At 42.7% G+C, this 16,455-nt stretch overlaps 2 protein-coding genes and 1 long non-coding RNA gene across 4 annotated transcripts; all 3 read left to right on the forward strand.

Annotated features, from left to right (window-relative positions):
• Positions 1-343: 343 nt before the first annotated feature.
• On the forward strand, positions 344-7,145 carry LOC109984852 (palmitoyltransferase ZDHHC7). 2 transcript variants are annotated; one of them, XM_020635001.3, is made up of 8 exons: positions 344-499; positions 1,847-1,926; positions 2,606-2,912; positions 3,038-3,162; positions 3,798-3,894; positions 4,753-4,834; positions 5,730-5,860; positions 5,952-7,145. In XM_020635001.3, the coding sequence occupies exons 3-8, from the start codon at positions 2,607-2,609 to the stop codon at positions 6,129-6,131; spliced, it is 921 nt and encodes a 306-aa protein (XP_020490657.2). In that variant the 5' UTR covers positions 344-499; positions 1,847-1,926; position 2,606; the 3' UTR covers positions 6,132-7,145. The 2 variants fall into 2 exon arrangements, with proteins under 2 accessions (XP_020490657.2, XP_020490658.2); XM_020635002.3 differs by lacking the exon at positions 344-499 and adding an exon at positions 1,375-1,741.
• A 1,035-nt stretch (positions 7,146-8,180) lies between these two features.
• tmed6 (transmembrane p24 trafficking protein 6) lies at positions 8,181-11,335 on the forward strand. Its single transcript, XM_020635014.3, has 4 exons — positions 8,181-8,434; positions 9,343-9,469; positions 10,149-10,324; positions 10,940-11,335. Exons 1-4 carry the CDS (start codon positions 8,222-8,224, stop codon positions 11,168-11,170), a joined length of 747 nt encoding a protein of 248 aa, XP_020490670.2. The 5' UTR covers positions 8,181-8,221; the 3' UTR covers positions 11,171-11,335.
• Positions 11,336-11,868: 533 nt separating this feature from the next.
• LOC136179695 (uncharacterized) lies at positions 11,869-14,978 on the forward strand. The gene is made up of 3 exons (XR_010666655.1): positions 11,869-11,966; positions 12,817-12,980; positions 13,509-14,978. It is a non-coding gene; the product is annotated as an uncharacterized lncRNA (long non-coding RNA).
• Positions 14,979-16,455: the final 1,477 nt, after the last annotated feature.

Here is a 16,455-nt window from a genome sequence, read left to right on the forward strand (position 1 = left end):
TACAGAGACAGAAATGACGTAACATGAGTGGCTTCGAACAGGAATCAGGAAAAAAATCAACATCTGTATACAGACAAGCATCAACACATTAAATACAGTTTATAAACAAATACAATTCACAAGAAAGAACAGGTGGAGAGAGAAGAGAGAATAATGTAAAGAGGAGAAGAGACATGGAAAAAAAGAAAATCTACATTTTTTTTAAATGTCAATTTGAGTGCACATTTATCTACTAGATTGGAAAATGTTATACCATTCTTCTTCTTCAGAAAGTGAAGTGTTCTTTAATAGTAAAAATAAAGACTAACTGCTCTGATTTATAAACATTAGTTGCTTATCTTCCTCTCTGTTAGAGATTTTGCCCACAGTTGCTCCCAAAAACTTCCGGACTGATCTCCCACCTGATTGGATGAGACTGAAACACAACACAGGAAATATACCGGAGGAATTTATGATAAAATATCGCATATGGGAATTATTCGTGGTTGTTTTCCATGAGGTGAGTTGAGGAGGTTAAAATACTTAACAAATGCTTTGGGAAAATAAATCGTCAATAGTTCAGCGTTTAAAAATGCTAGGCTATATTTCTGTTTTGTTGCTTTAACGCAGTTTTTTAGATTCTGTTTGTATTAAAAGGGCACGTACAACGTGTGTCGTGTAGCAGCAGTAAACACGAGCATTGTTTACGTATTATTTTCTAAATGTGCACATTAAAATAATTAAAAACATAAGCTGAAGACATGACATTAAATGCTAACCGGTGTACCAGTTTAACGAGTTACCGTGTCAACTGGTGACTTCCGGTGTTGTGCCGATAAACGCATGCCTGCCGAGAATTGCATGCACCTCTCGGAACAGTGTTAAAACCTTCGTATTTCGGGGGGCATGTGATGAATTTAAAGGTATCTAAAGTGAATACTTAGTAAGCGTTAAGTGTCCTTATTGAGCCTCAAGTAGAGGAGGCGTTTACATTGTTCCTGCGTAAATATGAGCTGCAAACAGTGTTTGACTGTGAAGTGTCTGTAGATGAACTTTAAGGGTGGAACATAGATTGTAAATATTTATGGGTAAAAGCAAAATTCAGCAGAGATATTGTGTGTTCCATAATTTGCATTGTCCTGCTAGGTGCATGTAATTTCTCGGAAGGCGTTTATCGACATAACACCGACTGAATGCGTCTGTGGATGACTGAAAATAATCCTCGCCAACGCATCTTTGTTTAGTTTATTAAAAATAATAAAAAATAATAAAAAATAATGTCAAAATATAATGATACGATATGTCTGTAATGAAAAACAAAACTAAGAGAAATTCGCTAAGGCTTCTCCGTTTTTAACGGCTGTTGTTACTACGACAACCACACAGGCGGACTCGCCCGGAAGTCGCCAGGTAACACGGTCACTCTTTAATCCGATACACCTATCCAAGTTAGCTTAGTATGGCTAACTTCAAATGACAAGCTTTATCAACTGAATTGTGTCATTCTATTGTACTTCTTACGTTGTGCCGTCGTTATATATGGAATCATACTTAATTTTAGTTTGAGAAATAGTCTGAAGGGGAAAGCAGTAAAAGCTTTACGTAGGCGTAGTGGGGGCTAGGTTTGTTATGCTAATTTATAGGTTAGCTAGCTTAGTGTGACACACCAACACACAGATGTGAAGTCAGCGTTGCTCCTAAAGTTATCTGTCGTGACTCTTACTAATGACGGTAATCGGTGTCAAAGTCAGGCCAGCAGGCGGTGAGTTTAATGTTTCCATTAGCATCTGTATTATTATCCCAGTCAAACCAGTACTAGACGATACTTGATCTGTCACTTCTAATCGGTGTTTTATTGTCCACACAGTTATGTAACTCAGAGGATCATCACTGAGTTTGAGGATGGAGCCGCTGGAGGAGAGGAGGTGAAGTGAAAGGAATCTTCAGGTGAGTTTTAATCAACCTGACTTCAACTAAGCAGTGACGTAGCGTCCCCTCTTCAGTAGTTTTTAAGCCATGGCTTCACAGTTGATGTGTTTGTTTGTTATAAAACTGAAGACTTGAGTTATACAGCTTGTGTAATTATCCTTTATTCCATCTATGTGAATAAAAGTCCACTGCAGTGTAGTGCTACTTAAAAATACAAACAGGAAACTTTAAACTCTTTGCTCTTCCAGGGTCAAACACCTGATATCAAAAGTAACCTTTCGTCCTTTAAACATGAGCTGTAAAAGCACATTGACCACCACATTACATGCAGGACTTTTAAATAATGGCAGAAGTTACAGATGCATTTTGCTCTTCCTGAGGCACTTTGGAAGTAGCTCAGTCTTAAGGGACTTGGGTTGGCAGCTGGAGGGTCGCCTGTTCAGGTGTCAGTGCAGACCAAGTCTGGAAATTTGTCTGGTATCAGAAGAGGTGTCAGTTCACTTCCTGAGCACTGCTGAGGTGCCCTTGAGCAAGGCACAAAACCTGTGGGATTAATAAAGGGTATATTCTTCTTCATCTTCAGAGACGAAAGATGGCCAAGCAGAGAGCAACAATCCCCCTCTGAGAATCCAGTCTTTAACAAAACATTGGTTGCTGTTTTATATTTTATATATTAAGGACCTTTGTTTTGGTGCAGAATGTCCTCAGGTCACAGGCTGAGAGATGTGGAGCAGCAGCGCCCCCTGCTGGACACAGAGGAGGATGTGGTGGAGAGGTGCTCCCACAGTGGGGCTACAAAGCCCCTCTGGTTCATCCAGGACTGCTGCGGCATGGTGTGCGCCTTCATCACCTGGTCGCTGGTCTTCTACGCTGACTTTGTGGTCACCTTCGTCATGCTGCTGCCCTCCAGGAGCTTCTGGTACGCCGTGGTTAACGGGGTGCTCTTCAACAGCCTGGCTGTGCTGGCGCTGGCCTCTCACATCCGCACCATGCTGACTGACCCGGTGAGGAGGCCGAGGGAGTTAATGGGAGTCTGGAGGGCAGATTTTTCACATAAAGTGGGAAAAACTGCAAATAAGCACAAATATTAATCTTTCCGAATCCTGTTTTTCCTCCCTGCTCTCCTCAGGGAGCTGTCCCGAAAGGAAACGCCACTAAAAAGTACTTGGAGAGTCTGCAGCTGAAGCCGGGCGAGGTGATCTACAAATGTCCAAAATGCTGCAGCATCAAGCCGGAGCGGGCTCATCACTGCAGGTCAGAGAGTTCAAACACAATCTCTGATCAGCTTCAAGCTCAACTGCCTTATCTTAGTTTACTCATGTTGTGTGTTCGTTTACTGCTAGTAGCTACACTGCAAGCTAACGCACCCTAGCACAAGCTAACCGCTGGTGTTTGTCACCTGCCTGTCCAACAGGAAGTAGACCAACTCCACGTCCACGGGTAAAAGACAACACAAGGTTCACTCTCGTTTTAGAGCGAGCTTTATCCCCTTGGTGTTTCTCCTCACTCTGATTATATTGAATTGAATTATCACTGAATTGTATCCACTCCTAAACTCACCTGCTGCGCTCTCATTGGCTGGAGGAAACACACCAGCTCCGCCCAGAAACATCCAGAGTCAACCAGAACAAAGCAGAACAGTAAAATCCAGTCAGAGGACAGAGTCTCTGCAGACACAGTCACCACCACACATGTATGGAGGCCCAGAAGGGACGATGGAGCAGCTTCACTTTAGGAGAAGTCTGTATTTTATTTTGAAGGAGAAAGCTGCTGACTCTGTCTTTAATAAAGCTCCCTCTCTTTCCCCTTATTGTTCTCCTCCTTGTTGTTAGTAGGATTATAATCATGACTTATCTTTTCCTCTTCTTCTTCTTCTTCTTCTTCTTCAGTATCTGTAAGCGCTGCATCCGTAAGATGGACCACCACTGTCCATGGGTCAACAACTGTGTCGGGGAGAAGAACCAGCGCTTCTTCGTCCTCTTCACTGTGAGTTTCTCCTTCAGCGGGATGAAAACCAGAGAAATACACTTTGTAAAAACTAGTTACAGTTAGCTTGTTTTGTTTTACTTGGAAGTGAAGGGGGATGAATTTAATTGTTGGAGATGTGAGAAGCTGTGGTTAGTTTTTGTCTCATAATGAAACAACAGTTTGGGGATTTTCCCGTGTTGTTGAATGACTCTCACATGTTTTCCTCTCTGATGATTCTTCCTAACTCTTGGAAACCTTTCAGTCTCCGTGGGCTGCTGATTGAGGAAGTGAAGATGGTGACTAATCTTTGTGAATAGACTAGACTGTGGCTGTGTCTGAAATCACACAACACTCTCCATATAGTGAAGCATTGTCTTACCCTATATAGTGCATATTGTATCCCACAATGCATTGTGAAAAGTAGTGTAAACGTTTTAGTTGTGCGACAGTAATGACCTCACTGCCGGCGGCCGGTGAGTGAGCGAGTACACTATATAGTCCACTACATATACCTCCCTATAAAGTGAGTATGGAGGAGTGAGTGAGTGATTTCGGACACAACCTTTGTTTTGATGCTCTAATTTTGTCGTTAGAATCTTAGATCTTAGATGCTGAACCACAAGTCTCTGTTAGCTTAACGGTTTTAGATCTAGACTATCCATGTTTCAAAGCTGCGGGCTGAAGAAATTTACTAAAACTTAAAGGAGCAGTATGTAACTCTGACCCCTAGTGTTTAAAATTGGTACTGCAGTCCTTACATGCATCTTAAACTGTTTAATTTCTCCCGTTTGGTATCATAAACGTCTCAAACTGTTTTTTTTTGTTTTTTTTAAGCATTAGCTGAAGGCTATGTGACACTCTCTCTTCTGTCTGCAGATGTACATCTCTATGATCTCCGGTCACGCTCTGGCGCTCTGTGGATACCAGTTCGTCACCTGCATCAGAGTCCAGTGGGGACGTGAGTCCTAACTCAACGTTACTCATGAAGCATGTTTCAAACAGAAAAGCACGCAGCCCAAAGTGCTTCACAAAAAAGATACACAGGAAGTAAAAAAAAAAAAGAAATTTTAAACAATAAACAGAAAAATTATAAAGGCTGCTTTCACATCAGGGATCCGGGTCGGAAACCAGGTACGCTTGACCCCAAAGTCCGGATCATTTGATCAGTGTGAACACAAACGTACCGTACTCGGGTACTGGGCCCGAGTCCTCTTGAAGAGTTGGTCTCAGGCACGATTCGTGTGTCCTCGAGTACGATCCGCTTTAGATGTGAACGCAACCGTGCTCAAACAAGGCAGTGGACCGCTATATGGCGTGAGTCTAAGCAGCATGGCCCGTTTCATCCTCTGAGCTGCACGGTAGATGTGGAGGTAGGAAGAAGGCCGTTGTTGGCTTCCCAGAAATAACACAAACATCCACAGTTATAGTAGTTAGCAGGATGGACTCAGTCGGCGAGTGGTTGCCATGGTTACTTCTTTTACTTCTTGGCAGATTTTCAGACAAACTATGTGCATACGTTATATGTTATTAATGTGAACGCAGACCAGCGGGGGGAGGGGAGCAATCGTGCTCGGGGACAGTATGAAACAATTGTGAAAACGCCCTTTAAATTAAAAGCTAGATTAAAACGGTCTTCTGTTTAATTTCCAAAAGAACCCAGAGAGCAGCGAGTTCCACAGTTCATGGGCATAATAACAGAACGCTGTGTGGTCACTCGAGGGACCTTTAAAGGGGAAGCGTCCGAGGGATCTGTTAAGGAACGCCGTCCGTCTCTAACATAAGAGCAAAGCTTCAAACTTTGTAATGTCTGTGGTTTAAAAAAAGTGTTTGTGTTGTTTTTTGTTTCCGTGCAGAGTGCAGTGATTTCTCTCCCCCGGTGACCATGCTGCTGATGATCTTCCTCTGCATGGAGGCGCTCCTCTTCCTCACCTTCACAGCCGTCATGTTCAGCACGCAGCTCCACTCCATCTGCAACGACGAGACGGTGAGGACTCACACGCACGCTCCCTTTGTTTAGACTATTAACCTGTGTGGTCTGAGGCCGTGTGTGTGACCAGGCCATGTGTCTGTTGCAGGAGATCGAGCGTCTGAAGAACGAGAAACCGACATGGGAGCGTCAGACTCGGTGGGCGGGGCTTAGGTCTGTGTTCGGAGGTCAGCCCTCTCTGCTGTGGATCAGCCCCTTCGCTGGACTCAAACTACCAACCCTTCTACCGAAACGCACCTGGAAGGGCGGGGCTGAGTTCTCCGTGTGAGGAGATGTCACTCAAATCGTCCCACAGTGAGGCGTGCTGCACAGTGACCGTCTCCTCGGCGGTCTCTCTCTCTAAACGGAAGGTTTGATTCTGAGCCGCTGGAGAAACCGAACTCTGCTGCAGTGACCTGGAGCGAGGTGCCAGGTGTTCTTCTCTTCAGGTGTGTTCTGACCAAAGGGGGAGCAAAGAGTTCATACGGAGTGATACCGCTAACAGTCAAAGCAAAGACGACAATCCTCACAGGGGAATACGGATTCAGCAAATCATACAACAGGATTAAAATAAAAGAGCTGGAGCAACAATATCTGAAGAACTTTTAAATCCAGACTTTTTAAAGACTTGTTTAATCATTGGGCTCAGAAATACTTTTATTTTAAACATTATATGACATGGTACTGATCCAAGTCATCAGACTGGGACCTGGCACTGATTCAAGCTAACAGGTCGTCAAACTGGGACCTGGTACTGATCTGAAGGATCTGGAAGCAGCAGGAGAGACTCAGTTCATGGAGGAGGGAGATTAACCCCGCTGTGAGAGAGTCTGGGTCATGACTGAGTCCAGACAACAGGCTTTCTGATTTTCTGACAAGTCCTAACATGCAGGATGATTTTTTTTTTTTTACCATCTTAAAGAAACTCAGAGTCCAGACGCCAAACTACTCCGAGTCACTCCACATAAACATGTCTGTTGTTGAAGCTGTTCAATGCGTAGAAAATCATGAATCAGGGTGACAACAGATCCAGACTCTAAACTCTAAATGTGTTTATATTTGCTCATCAAGATTCTCTAGAGCGGTGTCTGAAATCACAGAAGTCAGAAACATATTTAACATCATATCTTTTGTTTTCTCACACGTCTGGACCCTGCTGCTGTATCTAAATGTGTTCATGTCTGTAGAAGTTGATCTGATTTGACAAGCTGCAACGTCCAAATGAATGTTTGAATAAAAGATTTCTTTCTGACGTTATTTGTTCCAAAGTTTCCTGTGCAAACAAATAAAAGTGTATCTCTTATTTGTGTCAGTCACATATTTCCCTCCTCTTCAACCTTCTTCTAAATCCACCCTGATCCTGTATTTGATCATGCCTATAAACCCCTCTAGTTCAGCTCTGTTCAGAACAGGCTGTTTCTGTGTCTGTACCTTTAAATGTAAATGAGCTGTGTCTGACCACACCCCCTGGCTTTCTCGCTCCATGTCCTATTGTTTATGGTGAGAAGGCAGACTCAGAGGGAAGAACAAAAACCTAGCTGTGGGAGTGTCACCCACCTGGGGGAGGGGCTACTGCCCTTTGTGATGTCATGAAGGGAAAATCTCCAAACGGCCTGTTTGAGCACACATTTTCTGAAAAGTGGAGCAGGCGAAAGACGGAGAGGATGGACTTTTCTCATCATTGGGGGGTTTGTAGACGGAGTAGCGACACATATTAGTGTTAGAACAACTACCTAACATTTTTTAGCTAATTTTTCTATTTAGCTGCAGCAACACTACATATTCAGCCTCAAAGTTGTTGTATGAGCTAGTGTTGTAGTCAGGATTACAGTAACCGAGACCAGAGAGCTCAAGACCATAAATATATCTGACAAATCATCGTCTTGTGTTTAGGGGGCGTGTCCCTCAATTAGACCGTAACACCGGCAAGGTTGCGTCCGTAAAAATCAACCTACAAATGAATTAAAGTTATTTGTTTTTCTAATCACAGTAATGATGTCGAAAAATAGCAAATCAGTGGTGGTCTTGACAGGTCTTGAATAAAAATCTGAAGTCCACCCAGTCTGAGACCGAGACAAGACCGAGTATAAATGCTTTAGACTCTGAGACGAGATCTTCAAAAAGAGGTCCCAAGACCTACAACATGAGTGTGATCCTTTTAACCATCAAACTGACAGATTGGACTCTTCACTTTTAATCCTTCTTTGAGTTGTTTTCTGCGGAGTGAGGTTGTTTCTAGTTATCACAGCGAGTCCACCTGTGAGGACAGACCAGCTTTCCCACAGACTCAGGCGACGTTTTGGAGCCGGTTAATCATTTCTGATTTCTACACAGAAACGACTCCTTTCATTTAGAGAAGCTCTCTGCGTTTGTTCAGACATGTTTTGGAGGAGTGCCTGCTTCTTTCTCATTCTTACTTTGGGGGGTCTGGTTCACGGCGGGCCCCTGACGGACCTCCATCCCAACATCACGGACCAGGAGCTGTTCTGGGGGGCCGACCAGTACGACTTCGCCGTGGTGCTTCCCGCCTCGGGGTTGGAGTGTTTCTGGCACTTTGCTCACCACGGAGAAACTTTCTACCTGAACTTCATGGTGAGGAGAAACCGTCCGGCCGCCACACATGTCATCAAACATCACAACATTTGAGTCTTTATTCAAGATGTCGACGAGGAGAGATTCATATACAGTGAAATCGTTCAATAACCCAATCTTAGTTCAAGCGTTTTTATACTGAAACTTGGCGAGGAGCTGATTGAGAGATTACATCTTGAGCTCTTTGTAGTTCACTTGATGTTCGTCTGGCTGCATTTCACACAGAACTTCATATATTATTATGAGGGCTGTCAAAGGATTACAATCTTTTATCACGATTAATCGCAAAATTTCAACAGTTAAAGGTGTAATATGTAGAATTTTTACACTAAAATATCTAAATAAATTTAAAAAATAAACATATTTGTTGAGTGCTTAAATCACCTCAGGTTGGTTTCACCTGTTCGCCTTGATTAACGGTCAACACATTCATCAAGGGGTGGGGGGTTGGAGTAGCAGAGACAATCACTCCCATTTTTCCCTATCAGGTTGGACGTTGTCTTTTGTTTTTGATTTGATTGGGAGCCCCCTAGTGGCAGAATTTAAATACTGTGCGTTTTAACCGCGATTTAAATTTTTGATCGCATGTTTGAAATTCCATTATTCTGCAGAGTTTGTTAAAGTGAAATGAGACATTCAAATATACAGCAGTGTCCTTCTTTTACATCTCTGAGACTACAGGGAGACACTGAGGACAACTATCTACAGAGAGCCTGAAGGGACAAAATAGCATGAGATTAATGTGATTAACTCGTTAATGCTAACAGCCCTTATAATATTAAAAGTAGAGTTAACATATCATAAAAATCACAAAACACAGACACAGTTCCCACAGGTAAATATAAGGTGTGTTAATATGTTTGGAATTTGAGCTCTCTTTGTCTGTCTGTCTGTCTGTCTGTCTGCAGGTCCAGTGGGTTACCGGAGTCGGCCATGACAGACACTTGTCCGTCAGTGTGAACGCTCCAAGCGGTCTGATGGTGTCCACCGTGGATGATGCAAAGGGTCAGATCAACTTTGAAGCCAAAGAGACAGGTACCTGTCTGTCTGTCTGTCCTTTCTTACCGTCTTTCCGTCCTTCTTTCCTTCCTCCCTTTTCACTCCCAGAAGCTCTCACCAACTGCAGGACGTAGTGTGTACGTTTACTGCTTGTAGCTACACTGCAAGCTAACGCACGCTAGCACAAGCTAACCGCTGGTGTTTGTCACCTGCCTGTCCAACAGGAAGTAGATCAACTCCACGTCCACGGGTAAAAGACAACACAAGGTTCACCCTCGTTTTAGAGCGAGCTTTATCCACTTGGTGTTTCTCCTCACTGTGATTATATTTTCTCTTCTTTGCTGCTACGTCCTCGTCCGTCATATTCACCAGTTTAAATGGCACCCAATCACTGAATTGTATCCACTCCTAAACTCACCTGCTGCGCTCTCATTGGCTGGAGGAAACACACCAGCTCCGCCCAGAAACGTCCCGAGTCAACCAGAGCAAAGCAGAACAGTAAAACCCAGTCAGCCAGTCACCACCACACATGTATGGAGACCCAGAAGGGACGATGGAGCAGCTTTACTTTAGGAGAAGTCTGTATTTTATTTTGAAGGAGAAAAACAAATCCCAACAACTCTCAGCGCTGCAGTTTTAGATTCAAATGCGTGCCGCCTCTTTTATATTAAACGATGTGTCCTGAGTGTTTCTGTCTCGCTGTGCGTCTTTGCAGGTTTCTATCAGATGTGTTTCAGCAACTTCCACAACCGCTTCGGCACCATGCAGGTGTTCCTCAGCTTCGGCGTTTACTACGACGGCTTCCAGGACCCCGCCAAGCAGCAGGAGGAAGAGAAGAAGAAGAAAGAGGAGGGCAGCAAGGAGCTGAACAACACACTGAGCGTTATAGAGGTACACACACAGTCATGTTTCTATCACTTCCGAGGACATAACATTCACTTTAGTTAAATAAAAATGTAAATTTTGTAATCTTAAACCAAACCTTCTCCCTGAACGTCATTGCCTTCTGATGTTGAGAAAAGTTAAAAGGAGAACGAGAGACGGCATGGGAGAACGCAGCAGGATAGGACAGCTGAAGAGAGACAGGAGATTTAGGGAGTGGAGAGCGGGGATATGCAGCAAAGGGCCGAGTGCAGATTTGAACCTGCAGCTGAGGACTGTAGCCTCTGTACACGGGGCAGGTGACATAACCATTAGGCTACCAAGACCCCTTAGAAATTTGTTGAATCTGTCCATGAGTCTGTGGTCTCTCACGTTTTTAAAATCGGTTAAGATTTGGTCGTCGTCTGGTGTGTCTCTAACCTAAATTTTGTTGCATCTGATCAGGAATGACTAAAATGTATCTATCTCTGTGATGTAACCGGCTGCTTAAATAGTAATATTTTAGTAATATTTTAGTAATTACAGTTACAGTAGTACGTGTTGCATCTTTTTTTATTGAAGAAATAACCGCAGTAGGAGCAGTATCTGTGATTGTTAAGATATTTGTGTGTTTTGCTTCTGCAGAGGTCGAGTCACAAAGTGGAGAACTTCGTCTTCCACATGTTTCGCTTCTACAGCTTCGGCCGCATGAGGAAGAGCGCCGACTACTACCTGCTTCAGTCCAACTCGCAGTACATCAGCTGGTGGTCGATGGCCCTCAGCGTCCTCATCGTCACTTCCGGGTACCTGCAGCTCCTCTTCCTCAAGAGACTCTTCATCAATACCAACGGCCAGGAGGAGAAGCCTCGCTGCTGATGGGCTCAGAGTGGTGTGCGGTCAGCGCAGTTAGAGACGACTAATCTGTGAGCACATGTGAGGAACATGATGCTAACGGTCTGTGCTGGACGTTTTCTCTGGGGTTGTATTTGTGTACATGTTTGTCTTTACTCAGAATAAATAAACTGTTCAATAAAAAAGTGTGAAATGTTTTCATCCATTAAAAGAAACCACAGATGTCTAAAATCAAAAATAATTATTTTTGGGCGGCTGTGGCTCAGTTGGTAGAGTTGGTCGTCTCTCAAATGGAGGGTCGGGGGTTCAATCCCCACCTCCTGCAGCCACATGTCAGATGTGTCCTTGGGTAAGACACTTAACCCCAAGTTGCTCCCACTGTTTCATGGCCGGTGTATGAATGTGTATTGAATGGATGAGTTAATACTGATGATCTCTTTACTCAGCAGCCTCTACCATCAGTGTGTGAATGTATAGGTGTGACCTGTGTGAAAGAGATTCCAGCAGTCAAAGACTAGAAAAGAAACGGTGCTGTGAGAAGGAATTTCCCCATGGGGACAATTAAGCCTAAAGTCTAATAATAAAAATCCTTACTATATGTGTTCTTTCAAATAAAAGTCTGTTACTGTAACCATGAACAGGAAAATCAAGTTGAGCTACAGAAGCTGATTGGATTTAGAGTTTTTAGCACCGTGCTGGAACAACACCAGGTGTGAGGAATGTTTCAGGTTAAACGTCTTGACAGGAACGGGGAAGTTAAAGTGAAGATAAAACAACTCACTTGCCGCAGTTTGATTCAGAAAAGGACGCTCATCGACAGGTAAGAAACTTCAGCTAAAGTTTTGCCGGTAAACTCTGAAAAAGATCTTGAATTTGGATTATTACGTCGTTTTTTTAAAGGTTTATTTTGCTGAAGGAGACGATTTTATTTCTTCACACCTTAACAGAATATCTCACCGTGAGGTGTTAGGAAAGGAAACTTTTTTGACATGGGACTTTATTACCTTTTGATTGCACTTATGCTACTGCTCAGTTTTAATTGAGATAAAATAGATCCATTTTGTATTATTGGTTAGTACTGTCCGTACTGTATGACCGTAGTCAATCAGGGCATAACAGAAGCCGCAACGAGTCGTATTATTGCAGCAAATGAAAAACAAGACTTGTTTCTGAAATAAAAACCGAACCCCAACTTCAGCTTTTTTACAAGCTGCTGAATATGAAGCTTGAAAGACAGAGAATCAAGTCGATTAAGAATCCGAGGTATTTATGAGATGATACAGACTCAATCACGTCACCCTGAAATCTGGCAATAAAGGCAATGTTGACAGTTTTTTTAAAACAACAGCGACGTGATCAAAACTTAAATGGGCGTTATTAATATAACATAACTTTAAATTCCTTTCACCCTTTAACAGCTTATCATGCAGAAATCACCGTCAGCCTGAGTCATCGTCAGTTCTTTGAAATACTACTGTTTCTTATAAGTAGGCAGATCAGGTTTCTGCTGAACTTGTTGTGACAGAATAGTTGTGGGGGGAAGGTTAAGGTAGTTACATAAGTATATTAAAATTATATCACTCTCATAGTAAATATCACATGTTCTGTTCTACAGCTTCAGCTGCATGAAAGAAGACGCTGACTACTTTCTTCTTCTCTCTAACTTGCAGTACATCTGCTGTTTGTTTGACGACTCCAGTCATCCTAGTGGTCACCTCTGGATTCCTGAGGTTCCTCTTTGTCAGAGGACTCTTCATCACAAAGACCTGCACCGTGGAGGAGAAACCCTGCTGCTGAGAGTTGAGCCAAGAGGGCTGACATAATGAATGCCGAGGTAAGGGTTGATTTCTTCTTCTACCTGTTCAGGTTTTTTTAGGTAGTTTCCTCCTCATCCAAGCTTTTCAGACAGAGTGTGTTTTTTTGCTGTACAGACTGTTCAGCGATTTGAAGCAAATTTGTAGTTTAAGAAAAAAAAGTAAAAAGTAAAAAAAAAGACTTTGCTTGGCCTCATGGTTGACCTTTGCAAGAGCTGCACAATGAAGCATTTAAAAAGATGGACAACATTACCGCTGCCTAAAAGTGAAGCCAAAACATTTAGAGCTCCACCTACTGACTGGCTGCAAGATAGGTCATAAGCTCCGCCTCCTCTATGTTGACAGATGGGACAAGGTGTAAGTCAGATGATGCGTTCCATTTACATCAGGACTTGGATGTCACAACTGGGAATTACTGGGAATTACGCATAAATACACGTCAAATAATTCCTCAGACATGGTTTCTGTCATTATAGTTCTCATCATTCAGATGTATGTTTAGCACTCGTCACTTTTCCTACAAACTAACGACCTCTATGTCTTCACAGCTTATCCCCACGGTCATCGAGAACGTCTTCTCCTTATTCAAGACCATTTACTGCATGGCTATGAATGTGAAGGCCAACAAGGAGCGCTGCCAAGATATCGCAGAGAGAGTCAGATCGATAGAGAGACTGGTTCTCCAAATTCAACAAGGGGATGGGGGCCAAATCTCGGTCTCTCTAAAGAATGCTCTGATGGATCTCTGCAGCACTCTGGAGTCTGTCCAAGAGTGGATGGCGAAATTCTCCAAAACTAAACGTTTCCAGAGCTTCATGAAGTCCAACAGCCACGAGGAAAAGTTCCAAAATATGGACAAAAAACTCACTCAGAGCTTCGATTTGCTGTCTGGGGCTCTTCTGATCGAGCAGCGGGACACGCTGAACAGGGTATATGACACTCTTTTACGAAGACCCTCTGTTCCTACATTTACTTCCCCAGATCCAACACCTATTCCCACGGCTGCGGTGTCTCCCAGCTCTTCTATGCCTTTACCTGGACCATCCAATCTCCTAATGGACTGGAAACCTGGTTTTCTCAGTGGAAATCCTGTCGTGAACCAAGTCCCCTCCCCATACCTACAGGGAGCCCTGCCGCACATCGGTTTCTCCTACAATGTTCTTTACGGGCCAGTGGCCCAAATCAAAACGGTCTCCACCATGGCCCAAAGAAGCGGCATCAAAACGATTACCCAAATTACTTTTCCCAGTAATACATTTGTTTTCAATGATGTTTGCAACAGCTCTTTTCATTTGTAAAGAAGGAGACGCTGAGATTCAAAGCACAATATTTATTTTATTGTTTTGTGGTTACGGTTTCATTTTGCATTAGTACATAGTAAAAGGGATTGCACATTTGAACACTCTCTTCTTCCCAAACAAGCCTGGGATATATACTCAACTCAGTTAGAGACTAGAGACAGATGTTTTTCACTGTGTGTGCAGTTCTCAGTACGTAGATTGTAACTCAGATGTTGGGGTTTTAAGTTTTGTTTTCTTCCCTGCAGAATAGAGCTAAACTGCTGTTGAAACATCAAATTTCCTGATATGGTCCTTTTTATAATAAAAGTGATCCAACAACATAACAAGAGGAAACATTTATTGTGAAGGATTTGTCAGAAATCAAAATGTGTTTAGCAATGAACAAACTGAGCTTTAACAGCGCTACAACTAGCAGAGATTTTCTATCACACTGTGGGAGTTTCAGTATTTACAGCTGCTCATTTGACCGCAAGTTAGAGCCACAGCTCACTGTTTGAAATTATCTTAGGTAACTAAGACGTCAGTTTAAACACACATTCAGCAGGTAGACCTGTTGTAATGCGGATGCAAATCTGTGCAGAGCTGGGCTCAAATGACACGTAGCCTATATGCTACAGCCCCAAACAGGCTGAAAGAGTCAAAAAGTCAGTACGTTAACTTAGCGTTGCTGTGATTTGCTGAAACTTGGAGAGGATATGAAACAATTTTACCTGATTACTGAGCCACAATTCACTTTCATTGTAAAAACTGACACCCGCTCAGACACAAGGTGTCAAAGCGAAACATGCAGAAGACCAGGGGACTCAATCTGAGCCATCTTCAGTCACAAATCACAAATATGTAACGCTTCGTTTTCCCGCCTCAGTAGCCAACAGGTTGAGGAATGGATGTTGCCTTGTGTGTGTATTACAACCAAACGTGTGTTTAAACCAGTGATGACGGTATATCAAAAAAAAAACTCGATAGCAGAATGTATTACTCGTGCCGATACTGATACCGTTTTACATCCCAGGAAACACTCCATGAATGTCCCGTTATCCAGATGATAATTTATTATACGTATCAATGAAGCAAGATGAAATGGCTCAGTCAATTTTAACAGACGATTGATTGATTGAATGAAAGCCAAGTGGACCATAAAAGAAGGCTCATGGTCAGATATTTACCTAAAAACATTATTTATCGAAAAAAGGCGACAGCCCCAAAATAAATCTTAGAAATTGTCCTTGGGCGGATTATTTTCGATGTAGTTTTTTATGTGATGCTGTTTCGCTGAAGTGTCCTTGTACCTACAATGACAATAAAGTGTTTACAGTCTTATATCAGACACAAACAGGCTCTTTTTCCTGTGCAGGCGTGAGTCCAGACCTTACACAACTCAGATCTTTAATGTAATTGTTTTATTGTCCAATAAAACTTGAAGTCAAGAGTGCATCCACCGAGCTCACATAAAATGTCTGACTGGCTGCCAAACTTTTCAGAAATTAATTTTTAAAACGAAACAAGATGAGTCCTTAACGTCAGCCCTCTATGCAGATTTTGATGTCTTCAGATGCACACATCTCCATCTGATTGGCTACATAATTAAGGGAGACTAAAATGACAGAAACATTGCAGACAGTCTTTCTGTGTTCTAACCTCTCTCCATTTTTCAAAAGCATCTCCAATATTGATCTTAGTTTGAGCACATTTCTGCTCGTGGAGCTTATTAGAAACATGCAGAGGCTTTTTAGGTCGGGTACAATCACTTCTATCTGAACCAGTTCTCTTGCCCGCTTCCATCGCTGCAACACTTGTTGGTTTGACCTGATAACTGCTCTCATATCTGGCAAACCGAGGGGCGTCCAAAACGGCCGTGTGGGGTTGTCTTAAAACCGCCTACCTTCTCTGGTCCAAACAAATCCAGAGCATTCAGGACCAGAATCTAAAGTTAGGAGGAGGACATACTGGCTGCTGCATTGTTGTCAGAGAAGCCAGCACTTCAACATAGCATGTTTCCTTAATGTCTGATCATATAGTAAGCTCACTTTAACATTTCACTCACTACACATCTTACTGATTGGACCTTTATTTAGTCTAATTAGGAATGTGTTTTTTCTGTGCTCTTGGGTTCATTTTGAAATGTTCAGAGCCCCTAAAGTCCCAAAAAGTGAAAATTGTTGCAGAAAATAAAAAAAAATGTTTTCACACTTTG

This window comes from Labrus bergylta, chromosome 7, assembly GCF_963930695.1.
Source record: "Labrus bergylta chromosome 7, fLabBer1.1, whole genome shotgun sequence".
NCBI classification, from domain to species: Eukaryota; Metazoa; Chordata; class Actinopteri; order Labriformes; family Labridae; genus Labrus; species Labrus bergylta.

What these genes read in the sequence shown, in the direction of transcription:
- tmed6 (XM_020635014.3), top strand. Translation starts at nt 8,222, where the DNA reads ATGTTTTGGAGGAGTGCCTGCTTCTTTCTCATTCTTACTTTGGGGGGT. An exon ending in CTTTCTACCTGAACTTCATG is followed by an intron (nt 8,435 to 9,342) that starts GTGAGGAGAAAC and finishes GTCTGTCTGCAG; the next exon opens with GTCCAGTGGGTTACCGGAGT. An exon ending in ACACACTGAGCGTTATAGAG is followed by an intron (nt 10,325 to 10,939) that starts GTACACACACAG and finishes TTGCTTCTGCAG; the next exon opens with AGGTCGAGTCACAAAGTGGA.
- LOC109984852 (XM_020635001.3), top strand. Translation starts at nt 2,607, where the DNA reads ATGTCCTCAGGTCACAGGCTGAGAGATGTGGAGCAGCAGCGCCCCCTG. An exon ending in CATCAGAGTCCAGTGGGGAC is followed by an intron (nt 4,835 to 5,729) that starts GTGAGTCCTAAC and finishes GTTTCCGTGCAG; the next exon opens with AGTGCAGTGATTTCTCTCCC. An exon ending in CCATCTGCAACGACGAGACG is followed by an intron (nt 5,861 to 5,951) that starts GTGAGGACTCAC and finishes TGTCTGTTGCAG; the next exon opens with GAGATCGAGCGTCTGAAGAA.